The 14,194-nt window shown below is 53.5% G+C and overlaps 5 protein-coding genes across 5 annotated transcripts; 2 read left to right on the top strand and 3 right to left on the bottom strand.

The window, feature by feature from the left end:
• Positions 1–1,137: 1,137 nt before the first annotated feature.
• GGS23DRAFT_599189 (amino acid transporter) lies at positions 1,138–3,255 on the top strand (the record flags this gene model as incomplete). Its single annotated transcript, XM_051518891.1, has 7 exons — positions 1,138–1,381; positions 1,446–1,501; positions 1,562–1,733; positions 1,806–2,299; positions 2,354–2,875; positions 2,987–3,067; positions 3,124–3,255. The coding sequence occupies 7 exons, from the start codon at positions 1,138–1,140 to the stop codon at positions 3,253–3,255; spliced, it is 1,701 nt and encodes a 566-aa protein (XP_051369379.1).
• Positions 3,256–3,631: 376 nt separating this feature from the next.
• GGS23DRAFT_606712 (potassium/sodium eff) lies at positions 3,632–7,259 on the bottom strand (the record flags this gene model as incomplete). The annotated part of the gene is made up of 5 exons (XM_051519933.1): positions 3,632–3,663; positions 3,897–4,893; positions 4,951–6,628; positions 6,685–6,950; positions 7,005–7,259. 5 exons carry the CDS (start codon positions 7,257–7,259, stop codon positions 3,632–3,634), a joined length of 3,228 nt encoding a protein of 1,075 aa, XP_051369378.1.
• A 1,699-nt stretch (positions 7,260–8,958) lies between these two features.
• On the bottom strand, positions 8,959–9,465 carry GGS23DRAFT_219403 (uncharacterized protein). The gene has a single exon (XM_051511963.1). It carries the CDS (start codon positions 9,297–9,299, stop codon positions 9,012–9,014), a length of 288 nt encoding a protein of 95 aa, XP_051369377.1. The 5' UTR covers positions 9,300–9,465; the 3' UTR covers positions 8,959–9,011.
• Positions 9,007–10,744, bottom strand: GGS23DRAFT_579724 (Cenp-O kinetochore centromere component-domain-containing protein). Its single transcript, XM_051517082.1, has 2 exons — positions 10,489–10,744; positions 9,007–10,435 (listed from the first exon to the last, which is right to left on the bottom strand). Exons 1-2 carry the CDS (start codon positions 10,568–10,570, stop codon positions 9,633–9,635), a joined length of 885 nt encoding a protein of 294 aa, XP_051369376.1. The 5' UTR covers positions 10,571–10,744; the 3' UTR covers positions 9,007–9,632.
• A 609-nt stretch (positions 10,745–11,353) lies between these two features.
• On the top strand, positions 11,354–13,605 carry GGS23DRAFT_219389 (MFS general substrate transporter). The gene is made up of 2 exons (XM_051511962.1): positions 11,354–13,034; positions 13,096–13,605. Exons 1-2 carry the CDS (start codon positions 11,656–11,658, stop codon positions 13,430–13,432), a joined length of 1,716 nt encoding a protein of 571 aa, XP_051369375.1. The 5' UTR covers positions 11,354–11,655; the 3' UTR covers positions 13,433–13,605.
• Positions 13,606–14,194: the final 589 nt, after the last annotated feature.

The following is a 14,194-nucleotide window of genomic DNA, read 5'->3' as shown; positions in this document are numbered from 1 at the left end:
CGGTGCCTCAGAGCCTAAGGCAGCAGGTCCTGCCGGGGGGGGTACTGAGGTCGGTAAGTGAGGTACTCAGGTACCCAACCCCCAGCAGGACCTGCTGCCTTAGGTGGGGACCTGGGTACCCTTACAGAAGGTAGGATGAGGTATGTACCTATGTACCTAAACCTCCCTACTCATATAGCAGTGTGAGTTATACATGCATACGATAAGAATCTCCGTCCTCCTCCTGCCCGGCTTGCATGATACGCATCTACCACTCTTCAAACATGGACACAGCAGGCCAATGCGTATCTACGGGGTCTTTTTTTTTTTTTTTTTGGGGGGGGGGGGGGGGGTAAGATAAGGGGTTGCTTCTAATCATGGTCTGGCGTCAGGCCGTAATCAGGAATCACCCATTCTCGACGGGCTCGCCCTGGCGCTGGTCCCATCAGATCGCCGCAGTTTCTTACAGATATTCCAACATGAGCATTCCGCCCGCCGCTCGACGACTCGAAGCCGCCTGATAGATGGAACACCCCTGCCGGAGACGACGGGGAAACGGAGCTTGCTGGCATCTAAATAAGACCGTCTTCGTGCCCAGGGGTCACCATGACAGAATTCGGTCTTCTAGTTCGACGCCCTTTTTCCTTATCAGGGGAGAGATATTTCCATCCTACCAGCATGACACATACACTTCCGTATCTGCGCGCGTACACGACGCAGGGTGTCTCTATCTTGGTCGGCCTCCTTGGCATCTCCAACAAATGGTAGCCGGATATCCCAGTATCGAGGGATCGTTGTCTCGATACCCCCTGGGTGCATGGTAAACTATTATGTTACTCCAACGGGCAGCTGAAGATAAACGGAAAAGCGGTTGAACTTATCTACGGTGGCTGTCAGTGCTGTATAAGATGGATAGACTCGCGCCTTTTCCGTCCCCGTCCCCCTGCCTGGGATGCTTGCCATAGTGACGCCAAGCGCAAGCCTCCAGCAAGTCAGTCAGACCCAATCGACAAGCAACCTCCCCATATTCCGCCCCAACTGCTTTACCCTATATACCAACTCGACCGAGCAGGAACCCAACCCGTGGGCGCACCCCAAGACGGTAGCACAAACTTCAGAACGAAGAGGCCGTCAGGGTCTCTGGTCCCTAGATTCAAAATGACTGTCGACGAGATACATCGGCACGAGTCGCAAGTCCCGGCCGTGACGAGCGTGCTTGCCAATGGCGATGTGCCGGATGACATCTTGAAGATGTCGGGCGACGAGGCGGCGCTCGCGGCCCTCGGTTACAAGCAGGAATTCAAGCGCGAGTTCTCCGCCTGGACAACCTTTGCCGTCAGCTTTGCTGTAATGGGACTATTACCGAGCATCGCCAGTACGATGTGGTACGGGCTCGGTTACGGTGAGCTAACTTCGAAATGGCGCGAGATATCGTGCCCAGAGCAGAAGCTGATGACGCAGCGCAGCTGGACCGGCAGCCAACACATGGGGCTGGCTCGTATCCGTTCTCTTCGTCTTATGCGTGAGCCCTCTCCTGACTGCAGAGCGTAGCTTCGGTGTAGAGGCTGACTTTGAGTTTTAGGTCGCCGCGTCGATGGCAGAATTAGCCAGCAGCATGCCAACTTCCGGCGGTCTCTACTATGCGGCTGCGGTGCTGGCCGGTCCCAAGTACGGCCCGTTCGCGGCCTGGATCACGGGATGGAGTAATTGGTTCGTGCAGGTTACCGGCGCTCCTAGCGTCGACTACGGATGTGGTGAGTCTTGTTAACTTTATCGTGCACTTGGCGGTGTGGGTGTTGGAAACTGACATCTCGTCCACTTTGAAGCTTCCATGGTGCTAGCAGCGGCGTCGATTTCAAACCCGGGCTACGTGCCGACGCACTACCAGACGTTCCTTCTGACGGTCTTCATCATGTTCACCCATGCCTGCATAAGCAGCATGCCAACCCTATGGATCGCGAAGTTCAACTCAGTCGGGACAACTATCAATATCCTCTGTCTGGTGATGACGATCATCATCATTCCCACCGCGACCATGAGCGAACCAAAGTTTCAACCGAACGAATTCGCATGGGGTATCCAAAACGGCACAGACTGGCCCGACGGCATCGCTGTATTGATGTCGTTCTTGTCGATCATATGGACAATGTCGGGATATGACGCTAGCTTTCACTTGGCTGAAGAGTGCTCAAATGCCGCCGTTGCCACCCCGAGATCGATAATCATGACCGCAGTATCTGGATCTATCCTTGGTTTCGTGTTGAATGTGCTGATTGCATATACGATCCAGGATGTCCCAGCGGCCATGGCAACCGAACTAGTAAGTAAGCCTGTCCGCTTGCGCAGTGATTCGCCTTCTCACACCCCCATTTAGGGCCAGCCGTTCGCGGGGTATTTGATCCAAATATTACCCCAAAAAGTTGCGTTGGCAGTCCTCTCTATGACGATCGTGTGCGCGTACTCTATGGGCCAGGGATGTATGGTCGCCGCCTCGCGCGTGTGCTTCGCGTATGCGCGCGATGACTGTTTTGGCGTCTTCAGCCGTCCGCTCAAGCGCGTGAACCGATACACGCTGACGCCCGTGAATGCGGTGTGGTTTAACATGACGATCGGGGTTCTGCTGGTGCTTCTAGTATTCGGTGGCGCCGCCATCGATGCTATTTTCAGCATCGGCGCTATCTCCGCCTATACCGCCTTCACGACGCCTATCTTTCTCAAGATCGTATTCGTGGGGAACCGCTTTCGCCGCGGACCCTGGCATCTCGGTGCTTTCAGCCTGCCCTCGGGCATCGCCGCCTGCTCTTTTGTCTTTCTTATGCTCCCCATCCTGTGCTTCCCTAGCGTGAAAGGCGAGAACCTCACGCTAGAAGAGATGAATTGGACTGTGGTTGTCTATGTGGGTTTCCCCTCTCCATATCTCGGTGCGGCTAGGATGCCTATTAACACCCACTTCGGGATTTGTGCGGAGGACGACGGAGGAGTCTGCTAACACTTCTATCCTATATAGGGCACGCCGATGCTACTCGTTGTATTGTGGTTTGTCGTCGACGCACACAAATGGTTCAAGGGACCCAAGATCAATATCGAGGTATGTTGCATCTCGTTCCGCATGATTGGCGGCATCTGACGATTTCTCTCCCGCAGCACCACATGCTTGACGAGACCCTACCCGACCTCGAAGGTGTCCAAGTCTATCCGGCGGCAAGCGCGAGTAGCACCGATGGTAAAGACCCAGGCTTGAAAAGGGGAACCCCGGCCAAGCAGCCTGCGGTTTAGCTTGGAGATTGGCCAAGCGCCGGTGAGCTACCGCTCTTTTCGCTTGCTGGGTATGCTTTTGGGGATGGGTTTTACTAAGATAAAAAAAGAGAGAGAGTACAGTAACGGCGCTAAGGTGGATTATTCCCGGTGAAGGCGATTTGGTGTTATTCATCTACTTGGTTCGACTTGCGCAGTATCGCGGATCGCTAAAGCCCCTAGCGCTTCAAACTAGGGTGTGGCACAGTCCTTACGAGTAGGTATATATAATATGTCGAACCAGATATAGGTATATCACGATTGTTTATTTGTTAAATCTGAACTGATAGTGGCGAACCTCGATCATACCACCAACTGGCCAACTGAGAGCTCAGCGTTCGCTCTCGCTCTTTTGGGTCTACCCCTTGAACTGTGTATTTAGCCGAGTAACTGTAGGTAGAAGTACACAAGAAATTCAGTTTTATCCTGGTCAACGCCCGTGGGGACTGCCTGCTGAGGCTATCCCGTGACCTCTCATGGGGTACTGGGGGCGTGCTAGACTAGGCCAATTACAGCTTTTGGCTGTTCACAGCAACCATCCCCGAGTACTTCGATTTCGGCGTTCCTTACACCTGTTTTGTCGTTGTAATCGCTCTGTTCGGCATCCTTGTTAGTGCTACTACCACTGTCCATGCTGCCAAGTGGTGTGGGGTTGGCGAATGCGCGCTTCTCGAGGTCGCTGTCCCCAGGGTTCCCAACCTGGCTGTGGAGGCGGCGGGATCGGCGCCGCATGTAGACTCTCTTGGCCCATTTCCAGTTCTCGACGCCAGCGAAGAAGAGACCGGCGCTGATAAACACAATAGCCCATTCCCACGATATGCTAAGGTGCCTGAAGATGACAGTGTTGAAACCGGGGATGTACAACGTCGGGAATAGAGTGACGAAACCCATCATCACCGCACAGAAGAGGGACTTATTCCGCCATACGTCGTGCGCCCACTGCGTCAGATACCGCGGCGAGTCCGGCTTCATCCGGAAGAAGGACCGTCGGCGGTCCACCATCTCCCAGGCTAGGAACAGCGCAAACCACGTGAGGCAGGAGAAGGTTGTTGCGCGGGCGCGGTATACGACTTTGCATGTGTCGTTATACCCATCGTTACAATTCTGCCCGAGATTCCCGCCACCGAAAGCGTAAACGACGAGGACGAAACTGGACAGACAGAGTATCGTGATCCAGAGCCCGTACACAACCATGTCTGCAAGAAATTCCGCGTCGAAGATGCCCGTCTTTAGACTCTGCGGTGGTCGCGCCATGATGCCGGGGACTGCTTCCTCGAACCCTAGGCCCATATCCGGCAAACCAGAGGTAACCATGATAATCCAAACGATCTCGACCGGCGAGAGCGCGAAGACCGAGAGCCCACGCTCGTCCTTAAACACGAGGCCAATGAGCAAGATACAGGCCTGGGCAAAATTCTCGGTAAGTATGTGTAGAACAAACTTCTGGATATTGTCAAAGATACGACGGCCTTCTTCGATAGCTGCTACAATGCTTGCGAAATTATCGTCCGAAAGCACGATATCTGACGCTTCCTTAGCCACGTCGCTTCCCGCCAGTCCCATAGCAATACCGACGTCTGCTTTGCGGAGGGAGGGTGAATCGTTGACCCCATCGCCGGTCTATCTCACTGTTAACTGGGGAACGTCGAAGGCTGTTATGTGTCTTGCCTAACTTACCATCGCACAGAATCTCTTGCGTCTGTGTAGGGCTTCGATCATGCGGGCTTTGGTGTCCGGAGCGCATCGGGCGACCACAAGTGGAAGGACCGGAAGCCTATCGACCTGGTCATCGGTTAAAGAGTCGAATTGGCCTGCAGTCATCACCATGGCCTGAACAACGTCATCTCTGACGAGCTCCGAGTGGCGTGGAAGAATGCCGACTTCCATCGCGATGGCCCTCGCAGTTTCAGGATGGTCGCCAGTTAGCATATGGACCGATATGCCGGCATCGTGGCAGCTCTGGATCGCATGCGCCGACTCGGGCCGCGGCGGGTCATACAGACCAATTAATCCACGGAACGTAAGGTCGGATTCTGCGCGAGCCCGGTCGATCGTATACGCCCTTTGCGGGGGCTCGACCAGTTTCTTGCTCGCAAGAGCCAAGACCCGTAGGCCTGTACTCGCAAGAGCCTCCGTGTTCCTCAAGACATCTGCTCGGAATTCGTTGTCTATTTTGATCGCCTCCTCGTCGTCGCATTTGCAATAGGAGGTGCAAATGTCGATGACTCGCTCGGCGGCGCCTTTGGCGAACACAAAGAGTTGGTCCGTCGGCGTGTTATAGAACACGACAGACATGCGCTTGGTACTGGAGTCGAACGAGTGTTCGGCGACCTGCAACCACACCGTGTTCTCGCCCTCGGTGAAGTCGAGCCCATTCCAACCAAAACGCAAGGCGAATATTTGGAGAGCGATCTCGGTAGGATCGCCCTGAGCATTCCATACTCCGTTTCGGAGAGAGACAGTGGCAAGATTAGCCAGTGAAGCAGCACGGAGAAACTCGGGCAACGCATTCTCGCTTTGGTCCAACAGCTGCGAAGGTAGAACGCTCGAGCCGCTCCTGGGGCTTTGGATAGTGCCAATTTGGTGCGGTTGGCGAGCATCAAGCGACATCTTACCATCCATAGGATTGGAAGGCTCTGAGGCCGCATCGAGGGTGTAGGTGCCCATGCCAGGTATCCACGCCCGCTTTGCGGTCATCTTACCTTGAGTCAGAGTACCGGTCTTGTCGGAACAGACGTCCGTAACGGCACCCAGGGCTTCTAAGGACTTCAGGTTCCTGACGATTACGTTTCGTTTTACCAGACGCTTCGTTCCAGCGGTCATGGTGACCATTAGCACGACCACCAGGGAGGCTGGGACCGTCGATAAACCGGTGGCGACCGCATAGATGACAACTTCCCGCCGAGAATCGAACTTATTGGTAGCCATAACGATGATGGCGCATAGTATAGCAGCGCCAAAGAGTAGGATCGCGAGCTTGGATAGTTTCTTCTGGAGGGGTGTCCCTACGTTAACGCCGAGAAAGCGGCCGATGGCGTCCGTAAGTGTCAGGGTATAGGCCTCCAAGTAACGGTGAGGTTTAGCTGACCCGTCCGCGCTCCGCTTCACGGGTCGTATTCTCGAGTCTCTTTGACGACGCGCAGCGGCAATTGCTCCGATTTCAGTGTAAGACGCTGTGGCAAACACGACGCCTCTGGCATGGCCTTTTGTAACGGTTGAGGAGCTAAAAGCGATGTTCAACCTGGCGGCGGGTCCTGCAGCGTCGTCGAATAACGTGTCTTCATCCTTGGCCACAGGCAATGATTCTCCTGTCAAGAGCGCCTCGTCAGTTTCGAAGTTGGCTGCCTTGATAATGCTACAGGCCTAAGTTAGTAAACGCGAGGCGAAGGCCGAGTTCTGAGGTTGGCATACCGGATGTCAGCTGGAACGGTATCTCCCGCCTTGAGCTCAACTGTGTCGCCAATTACCACTTCGGCCGTGGGGATGACGAGAGGGGCCCCGTCGCGTATGACGCGGGCCGCGGGAGAACTGAGCAAACGGAGGGAATCCATCGTTTTCTCGGCGGAATACTCCTGAAAAGAGCCGATAACGATATTGAGGAGGACGATGGTGACGATGATGCCCGCTTCTATACACGACCCGATACCGTAGCTCACGACCGTCGCCAGAATCAGGACCTCAAGAGCAGTCAGAATCTCCGCGGTTCAGCTTGTCTGTATGGACGTGCGTACCATGGTCATCGCGTTGGCGACCTGCGCTACCATTATTTTCCACACCGAAACACCTTGAGCCTTACCCAAGGCGTTTTTCCCAAACTTCTCAAGGCGCTGCTTAGCAACATCGCTCGACAGACCATGGCGGCCATCGGCGGCTAATTCGACAATGACCTGATCATAAGGTAACCCATGGGCAGGCCGAGACATAGGCTTGTTAGCCTGTCCCGAGACACGGATGCTCGGGGAACTGGCCTCCTCCTTTTTCACCATACTGGACGGAAGCGGCAAGGATTGGTTGATTTAGGCTCGTGTAAATTTCAAGATGAACCTTGCAGCTAGCCCAATGTCTTTCGAGGGTCTCGTCGAGGTTGGCAGTCAAGTGATAGGTCAGCTTACGAAAGATGCGAGGGGAAAGTTATAAGTGTTGCGGCTTGAAGTGAAGAAGCAAGGTTGGTGTTTATTATCAAACCAGGGTAGAGTAGTAATACTGTCGGAAGAGCAGACGACTTCACCCCATCCCTCTTATTATCTCACATGCGGAGGGCAGTTGAACAGTGTATGATAAGCACATCCCGTTAATAGGGATTGACATGCCTATTCTAGACTGGCCTAGGCCGAACCAGTCATGAATTATGTGCAGTGACAGAATGAGAAGAATGTTATATTGCCTTCAACATCGAAAGAACAAGAAGTGGAGGAAGAGCGTGAGGCTCTAGATCTTGCACGTAACGGTGGAGAAGATAACAAAGTGGTGGAGTGTTAGGCACGCCTCTAGGTCCGGAGTACGCACATCTTGCTTGGGTACTCGTCTGATTGGTGAAGAGGGAAGGAGAAAGAATATTAGTTCCCCTGAAGTCATGACTGGGGTAGAGGCAGAGCCAGCAAGCCTGACGACGTATGCAATGGACGCGGACGAAACCTTAGGCATCGTCAAAGATAACCCCGTAGCGCGAACGTCGGTTCGAGAACGCGAACAATGATTCAGGAGTAACCAAATTACCAAGATTGCTGTCGTAATACTTGACACGGACGTTGTATCCCCGTGTATTCCTTTCCTAAGGTGCACAAAGGGGGTTCTCGGAGTAGGAGCAATGTAAAGGAAGAGACGCCTTCTGAGCGCTTTTGCAGCCACGATCTGTCTTCCATTAGTCACATTACCGTGTGGCATGCTGTAGCAGTCGGTCTATCTCCCTGTACTTATCTGTGATACCACGTCGACCACGTCCAGAGTCGAAGAAGGATGATCGCTAGACTTGTTAGACTGGTGTTATCACCAATTGACCTAAAATCGGGGTCCGGCCCTGGCCAGCAGGAAAGGTAAACGGGAGGGGCCTTAGTAGGAGTGGTAGTCGGTAATCTTCGTAAGAGGGACGACGGCCGCGCCATGCCTTGTGTTATGTCTTGATACCCTTACCTTGGCAGCGAACCAGGCCAATCATATGCCTCATCACATCCTCTTTAAGGCAATAAGCTAAAGGGACACGCGACGCCGAGAGGCTGGAGTTCGCACGTCTAAGATCGAGTTTGCTGTTGATCTCCCTGTCTATTATCTGTCTATATCTCTCTGTACCTCTCTCTACTTTTTTTTTCTCCGTCTCTTCTCAGCCCTAAACTTTCCTGTTTTCAAGCCGCTGGTAAACATTGTCCCCTCCCCCCTTCCCCCCTTTTTTTAAGTGGGTAGTATTCGTTGCCAATCGGGATTTTATAGGACGAGTAGTGCTGGTTGTATACTGCCTAATTACAACTCTCAAAAACATGGCCTATATTTCGTGTCTATTACCCCTATGCATCGTCATATATCACCCAATTCCCTCCAGCAGGCCGCGTAGGCGTATCCAGCACGTATGCAGTATGTAATAATAGACATGCGTTAAGGCGGCGATCGACGGTAGCTGCAGTGGAGGTAGGCCTTTCGTCAGTTGATGTGGTGGGAAGGAAAAGGAGTTACCAACGTCTTAGCCTATCTCACCCCTCACTGTATATGACCTCAGATGGCATAATACTCGGCGATCCCTACATAAGCTACGTCCCACATCTATTGCAGAATCGCGAAACCGCGCTATTCACGGACAGGTCAGGTGCATACATCGTCCCTAGTAGTAGCAGTAGTAGCAATAGTAGCAGGAAAAGGGGGACGGACTTTAGGCGTTGATAATCGCCAGCCTCACTTGTCTTCGCCGGCTCACCGCCCTTGCCGTAGTCGTATTCAACCATTCTTAAATGTAGGATGCAAAGCAGCGGGGAGGTTACTATGTAGTAATAACTGTACGAAACACATGTATATTGCGAGCTCGTTAAAAGGTATGTCATTATTAAAGAATGCGGTGTACATTTGTATGTGGGTTGACGGCGAAGGCGGGATATGAGGGCGAGTAAGGTCTTTCGGACGTAGGCGGCATACGAAGCATATGAAAAGGGGGGAGGATTTGTGGGAATTCACCGGTCTAGTCATCTCGCGAATGCCTTCGTTGATAAGGAATCCGGTCGGTTGGTCTGTGTGTCTACACTGTAAAAAGGCCTTCTTCTCGCTGTAACTATGAGCTTCTTGCATACCGTCCGGAGAGGAGCTTTCGGTTATGCTGCCACCCCCAATGAGAAAGATGGTAGCCGGCCAGCCGACTCTCGGAGCACAGGATCTTGCCACTATATCTCCTCCATTCTCTTGGTAATGTCCTCGATGCGGGTACTGGCCCCTAAAAGTTGCCTCACAGCCTCCCGATCTTGGCCGTTGTCGCCCTGCACGACTATCTTCAATATGTCGCCGTCGCTACCCATAAGTAGACGTCCCGACCGGCCATCGCTCCATTCGATGCGGATTTGCTTCGCCTGGGCATCCGCTGCGCTAATATCGATAATCGGAACCTCTGGTTCCTTGGCACCCTCCCTCTTACCCTCCAGGCCCGCCGAGCTTCGCAGGTCGCCGATAACAGCAGTCCGATTATGGTAGCGGACCAGCTCTCTTCGTAGTGTACGTGCAAAACTGGAAAGATCTTGCTTCTTCGGCCTGTCGTGATCGTCCTTTGCTGTCGGCGGGGGAAGATGCCGCGCTGCAACGCCAGAGAGCGGTATGCATGGGGGAACCGTGTGTCGGTGCACGCGTAGGTGGCGCGAATTCGGGTAGGGCCGGTTCAGCATAATGTAGTAGGGTCGAAAGAATCGAGATTTGGACATGACTTCGAAGCGCAGGCCCAGAACGCTACCGCTGTCGACCGCGTTGGGGTCTGGGTCGCGGACCTTGAACGTGGTGATAGAGGCGCACGCCCGGTAGAGACATTGCTGCTTGTGGGCGCTCTGCTTATCGGCGCGGGCCAACAGCTCCACGAGCCTCGAGTTGCCCTTGGACCGAGACCTCTTTTTTGCAGAGCTGTGCTTCAGTATTTGGCGTGTCGACTCGGATGCCATCAGCGTAGCCGTCTGCAGTGCGAGCTCTTGTTTCAGCAATTCCACTTTCAAACGTTAATACTTGCCCTCGAGCCGCCGGATCGGATCGGATACCTGCCTTGAGCTCTCAGGTTTTCAATCTCGTGATCGAGCTTGTCCGCGACAGACAGTTCTGGCGATTGTCTCTCATCTGTTGCCATCTTTACTTTTGTCTTCACTTTCACGCAAAGATACGAGCCGCCGATGTCTCGCTGCAATCTGGAGGGTGTTATTCTCGATATATATATCAGCTGTACGGCGGGGAGTTGGTTGTCTGGCGTCAGCTTTCGGTGACGCGCGACGAGACAGACAAGAACGCGAATTGAAGCTTGGAGCGGGTGGTGATAAGGACGGAGATAAAAGGCAACAATTGATTAGAAGGTGGGTACTATGTACAAGTCCTACCAGCCAGCTAGTTATCGATAATGATAAAGATAAGCACGATAGACAAGGGGCTGAGCTGTTATCGTGGGCAATTGTGGCGCGCGGGGATAGATCTGGTGGGGTCTTCCCTCCTACCACTACGCCGCAGCAGGACGCTGCTTAGTCATAGGTACGTTCCGTCAGCATGTAGGGTCTTCATATCTAAGCTCGTTTTGAACACGTCCGTCTCCCTTCCTGTCTGCTTCCGCGCTCGATGAGGCAGCCATCATAACAGGGTCGCCGTCGATTGAAGAGTGAACCGCCACTCCGAACGTTCTTTGGGACTTTTCTTATCTTCAAGCACTCATTGCCTACGATTATTCTCTTCCAGCCTCCATTTAGTTGCCACCCACAGGGCGCAACTTCGAAGAGGCCACGGTTGCTCTTCACCCTCGTCGCGAGTTACTAGGTAGGCAGCGCTGACGCCTCTCCATGGGGTTTACACCGGCACTGCATTGTTCACGTAGCTTTTACGCATTTGCGCAACCTCGAAAGCTGTCCTCTTCTCCCTTGCCGAACCCTCGCGATTCTCGGGCGCAAATACTCGGGCGCAGGAGGTGGTCGCTATCAACCGCTGGCTGAATATACTTGGCCTCGCTTGTATACACGCATCTTTCTCCTTACAGAGTTCAATACCAAATTGTCTCTGCTTCTTCCGCTTCCTCTTCTTCATTATTTTGGGTAACACCAGCAGGCAGCCCGATCACCAGGCCGATTCTTCGTTTAACATCGCCGACGGTTGCGCTGAGGCGTAGGTGTTCCGGGAGATCTCCCGTCTAGATTCCACGACTGTCTTCAGACCTTCCCCGCGGCCGAATTACGAATGGGTGTCGAAACTCGCAGATCAAAATCCACAAAGCGAGACAAGCTGTCAGTCTCGGTAAGTGGCCGTACGAACGGCCACTCAGACAGCGGTATTAGCAATATGGAATTGCGACGCAAAGTTGCGACACCCCAGGACTCGGGCCAAGTTACAGCGAACTTGATGGCCCGGGAATCGTTTTCTCTGGATGAAAATGTTCCGAAGACGCCGATGGCAAACAACCATGGCTTCCGAGAACTCCCCATACAAGACCAGAGGAATTTTATGTTACTCGTGCTGTTATACTTCCTGCAGGGCGTTCCCATGGGCCTGGCAAGTGGATCGGTGCCGTTTCTACTCAAGGAACACCTCTCGTTTGGCGAGATCGGTGTCTTCAGTTTGGCGTCATACCCCTATTCGTTGAAACTACTCTGGAGCCCAATAGTGGATGCTGTCTGGAGCACTAGAGTAGGAAGACGAAAAAGCTGGATCCTTCCTATCCAGTTGCTGTCGGGATTCGGTATGCTATATCTAGGGTCGATGATCGAGGGACTGATGACCACCATTGGTAAACCAGGCGGCCCCAGCATCTGGCACTTCACGGGCTGGTGGTTCTTTCTGGTCTTCATGTGCGCCACGCAAGATATCGCCGTGGACGGGTGGGCCCTGACCCTGCTTACCCCCGGAAACGTTTCCTATGCCTCGACGGCTCAGACGGTCGGCCTAACCGCCGGCCAATTTCTTTCTTATACCGTATTCTTAGCATTCAATTCTGGCGACTTCGCCAACCGGTACTTTCGTTCCACCCCGTCAGAGGAGGGCTTGCTCAGCCTCGGAGGCTACTTGACATTCTGGGGGTGGGCGTACATTGCCATCACCATCGGTCTCGCGGCTCTTAAGAAGGAAGAGAGGACGCGAAATGAGGACGGCATCTGGGATGTCTACAAGATCATGTGGGATGTCCTGAAGCTACGGAACATCCAGACTATCATCATCGTTCACCTCATCTCAAAGATCGGGTTCCAAGCCAACGACGCAGTCACGAACCTGAAATTGCTGGAAAAGGGGTTTGGCAAGGAGAATATGGCGCTTACGGTACTGATCGACTTTCCCTTCGAGATCGGCATCGGGTACTATGCGGGCAAGTGGTCACAGGAATACAAACCTATGCGCCTTTGGCGTTGGGGTTTCGTAGGCCGTCTAGTCGCCGCCATAGTTGCTCAATTCACCGTCAGCGTGTTCCCGGCCAACGGCGTCCAGCCTTGGTATCTACTTCTCGTCATCGCCGAGCACGTGTTCTCCACGTTCACCCAGACCGTCATGTTCGTCGCGGTCTCGGCCTTCCACGCTCGCGTTGCCGACCCTGCCATCGGCGGCACCTACATGACGCTACTCGCGACGTTAGTATTCTCTAAGAATCTCGCATCCCACCCACAACCCGCTAACCAACCCATCTTACAGCGTTTCTAACCTCGGCGGGACATTCCCCAAGATTTTCGTCCTACGCCTAGTGGACGCGTTCACGCAGGCCACGTGTCATCCTTCAACGCAGAAGCTCGACCCGTCGACTCTCAGGGGCCCACTTGTGACGCACGAGTTCTCGTGTGCCGTCCAAGCAGAAAAAGAGCGATGCGAGCACGGTGGTGGCACTTGCGAGATCCTTCACGACGGGTTCTACATCGCTAACGTTCTGTGCGTCATCGCAGGCGTGTTGACGTTCGCCTTCTACATCAGCAAGAAGGTTATGCTACTTCAAGGTTTACCGCTGAGAGATTGGCGATTGGCAGGGTCTCGGTGACAGTAGGCGATACGGAGATGCTATTTTCATCCCGACGCACACGAATATGTACTATATGAATAGCATCATTGGCGAATTCCGGGAAACCTGCGGCGTACTCTCTAACTCTAGCATTCATTGGCCCCCCTCCCGGTGATCTCTGAACTATATACAGCGAAGTAACAGACGGAAGAGTGGGACTAGTGGATGGGAATAACAATACAGTTGCCAGAACGAGCAACGGACTAGAGCTTTACTGGCCGGCTTGGCCGGCTTCGTGATCCCTACTCTGGCAGGACAGGCTCTCTCCATTGGTTGACGTATAGATATAAGACGGGAGATACGCGCAAATCAGCCCGGGATCAGATGGCATCATTCTGCCTGTCCCGCAACCGGTCTAGCCACGCTACTTATCACCGAGCCCGGCATATGCAACGCATAGGTGGCGCTTCGTCCAATCCCAATACCGAGAAGGGCAGAGGATCGAGGTGCCGTGGCTTCAATGCTTTGTCCAGTGGTCAGGCCCCCAAATCCTGTCGCTTTGTTTACAAAAACCCAGCAACAAAAGGGAGAGAGCAACAGGATGTCGCCGAGTCTCTTAATAGACGGACACAATAGAGATAGCTCTACTGCCCACCGCCATTTACTCGACAACCGCCAATGGCAATGCGGAGATAAGCGACACTGCTGTAACTCGGACAAGCCAGCGAATATTTAATCGATTCATCGCTCTGCCACGCTAGGTAGATCAATACAATGCCTTTGTTTTCATAGGTCTGTTAC

The sequence above is a fragment of the Durotheca rogersii genome, assembly GCF_024521655.1.
Source record: "Durotheca rogersii strain YMJ 92031201 chromosome Unknown GGS23scaffold_22, whole genome shotgun sequence".
In the NCBI taxonomy this organism is placed as follows: Eukaryota; Fungi; Ascomycota; class Sordariomycetes; order Xylariales; family Xylariaceae; genus Durotheca; species Durotheca rogersii.
The sequence above is the reverse complement of the archived record's forward strand: the minus strand, read 5'-3'. Positions and strand labels throughout refer to the sequence as shown.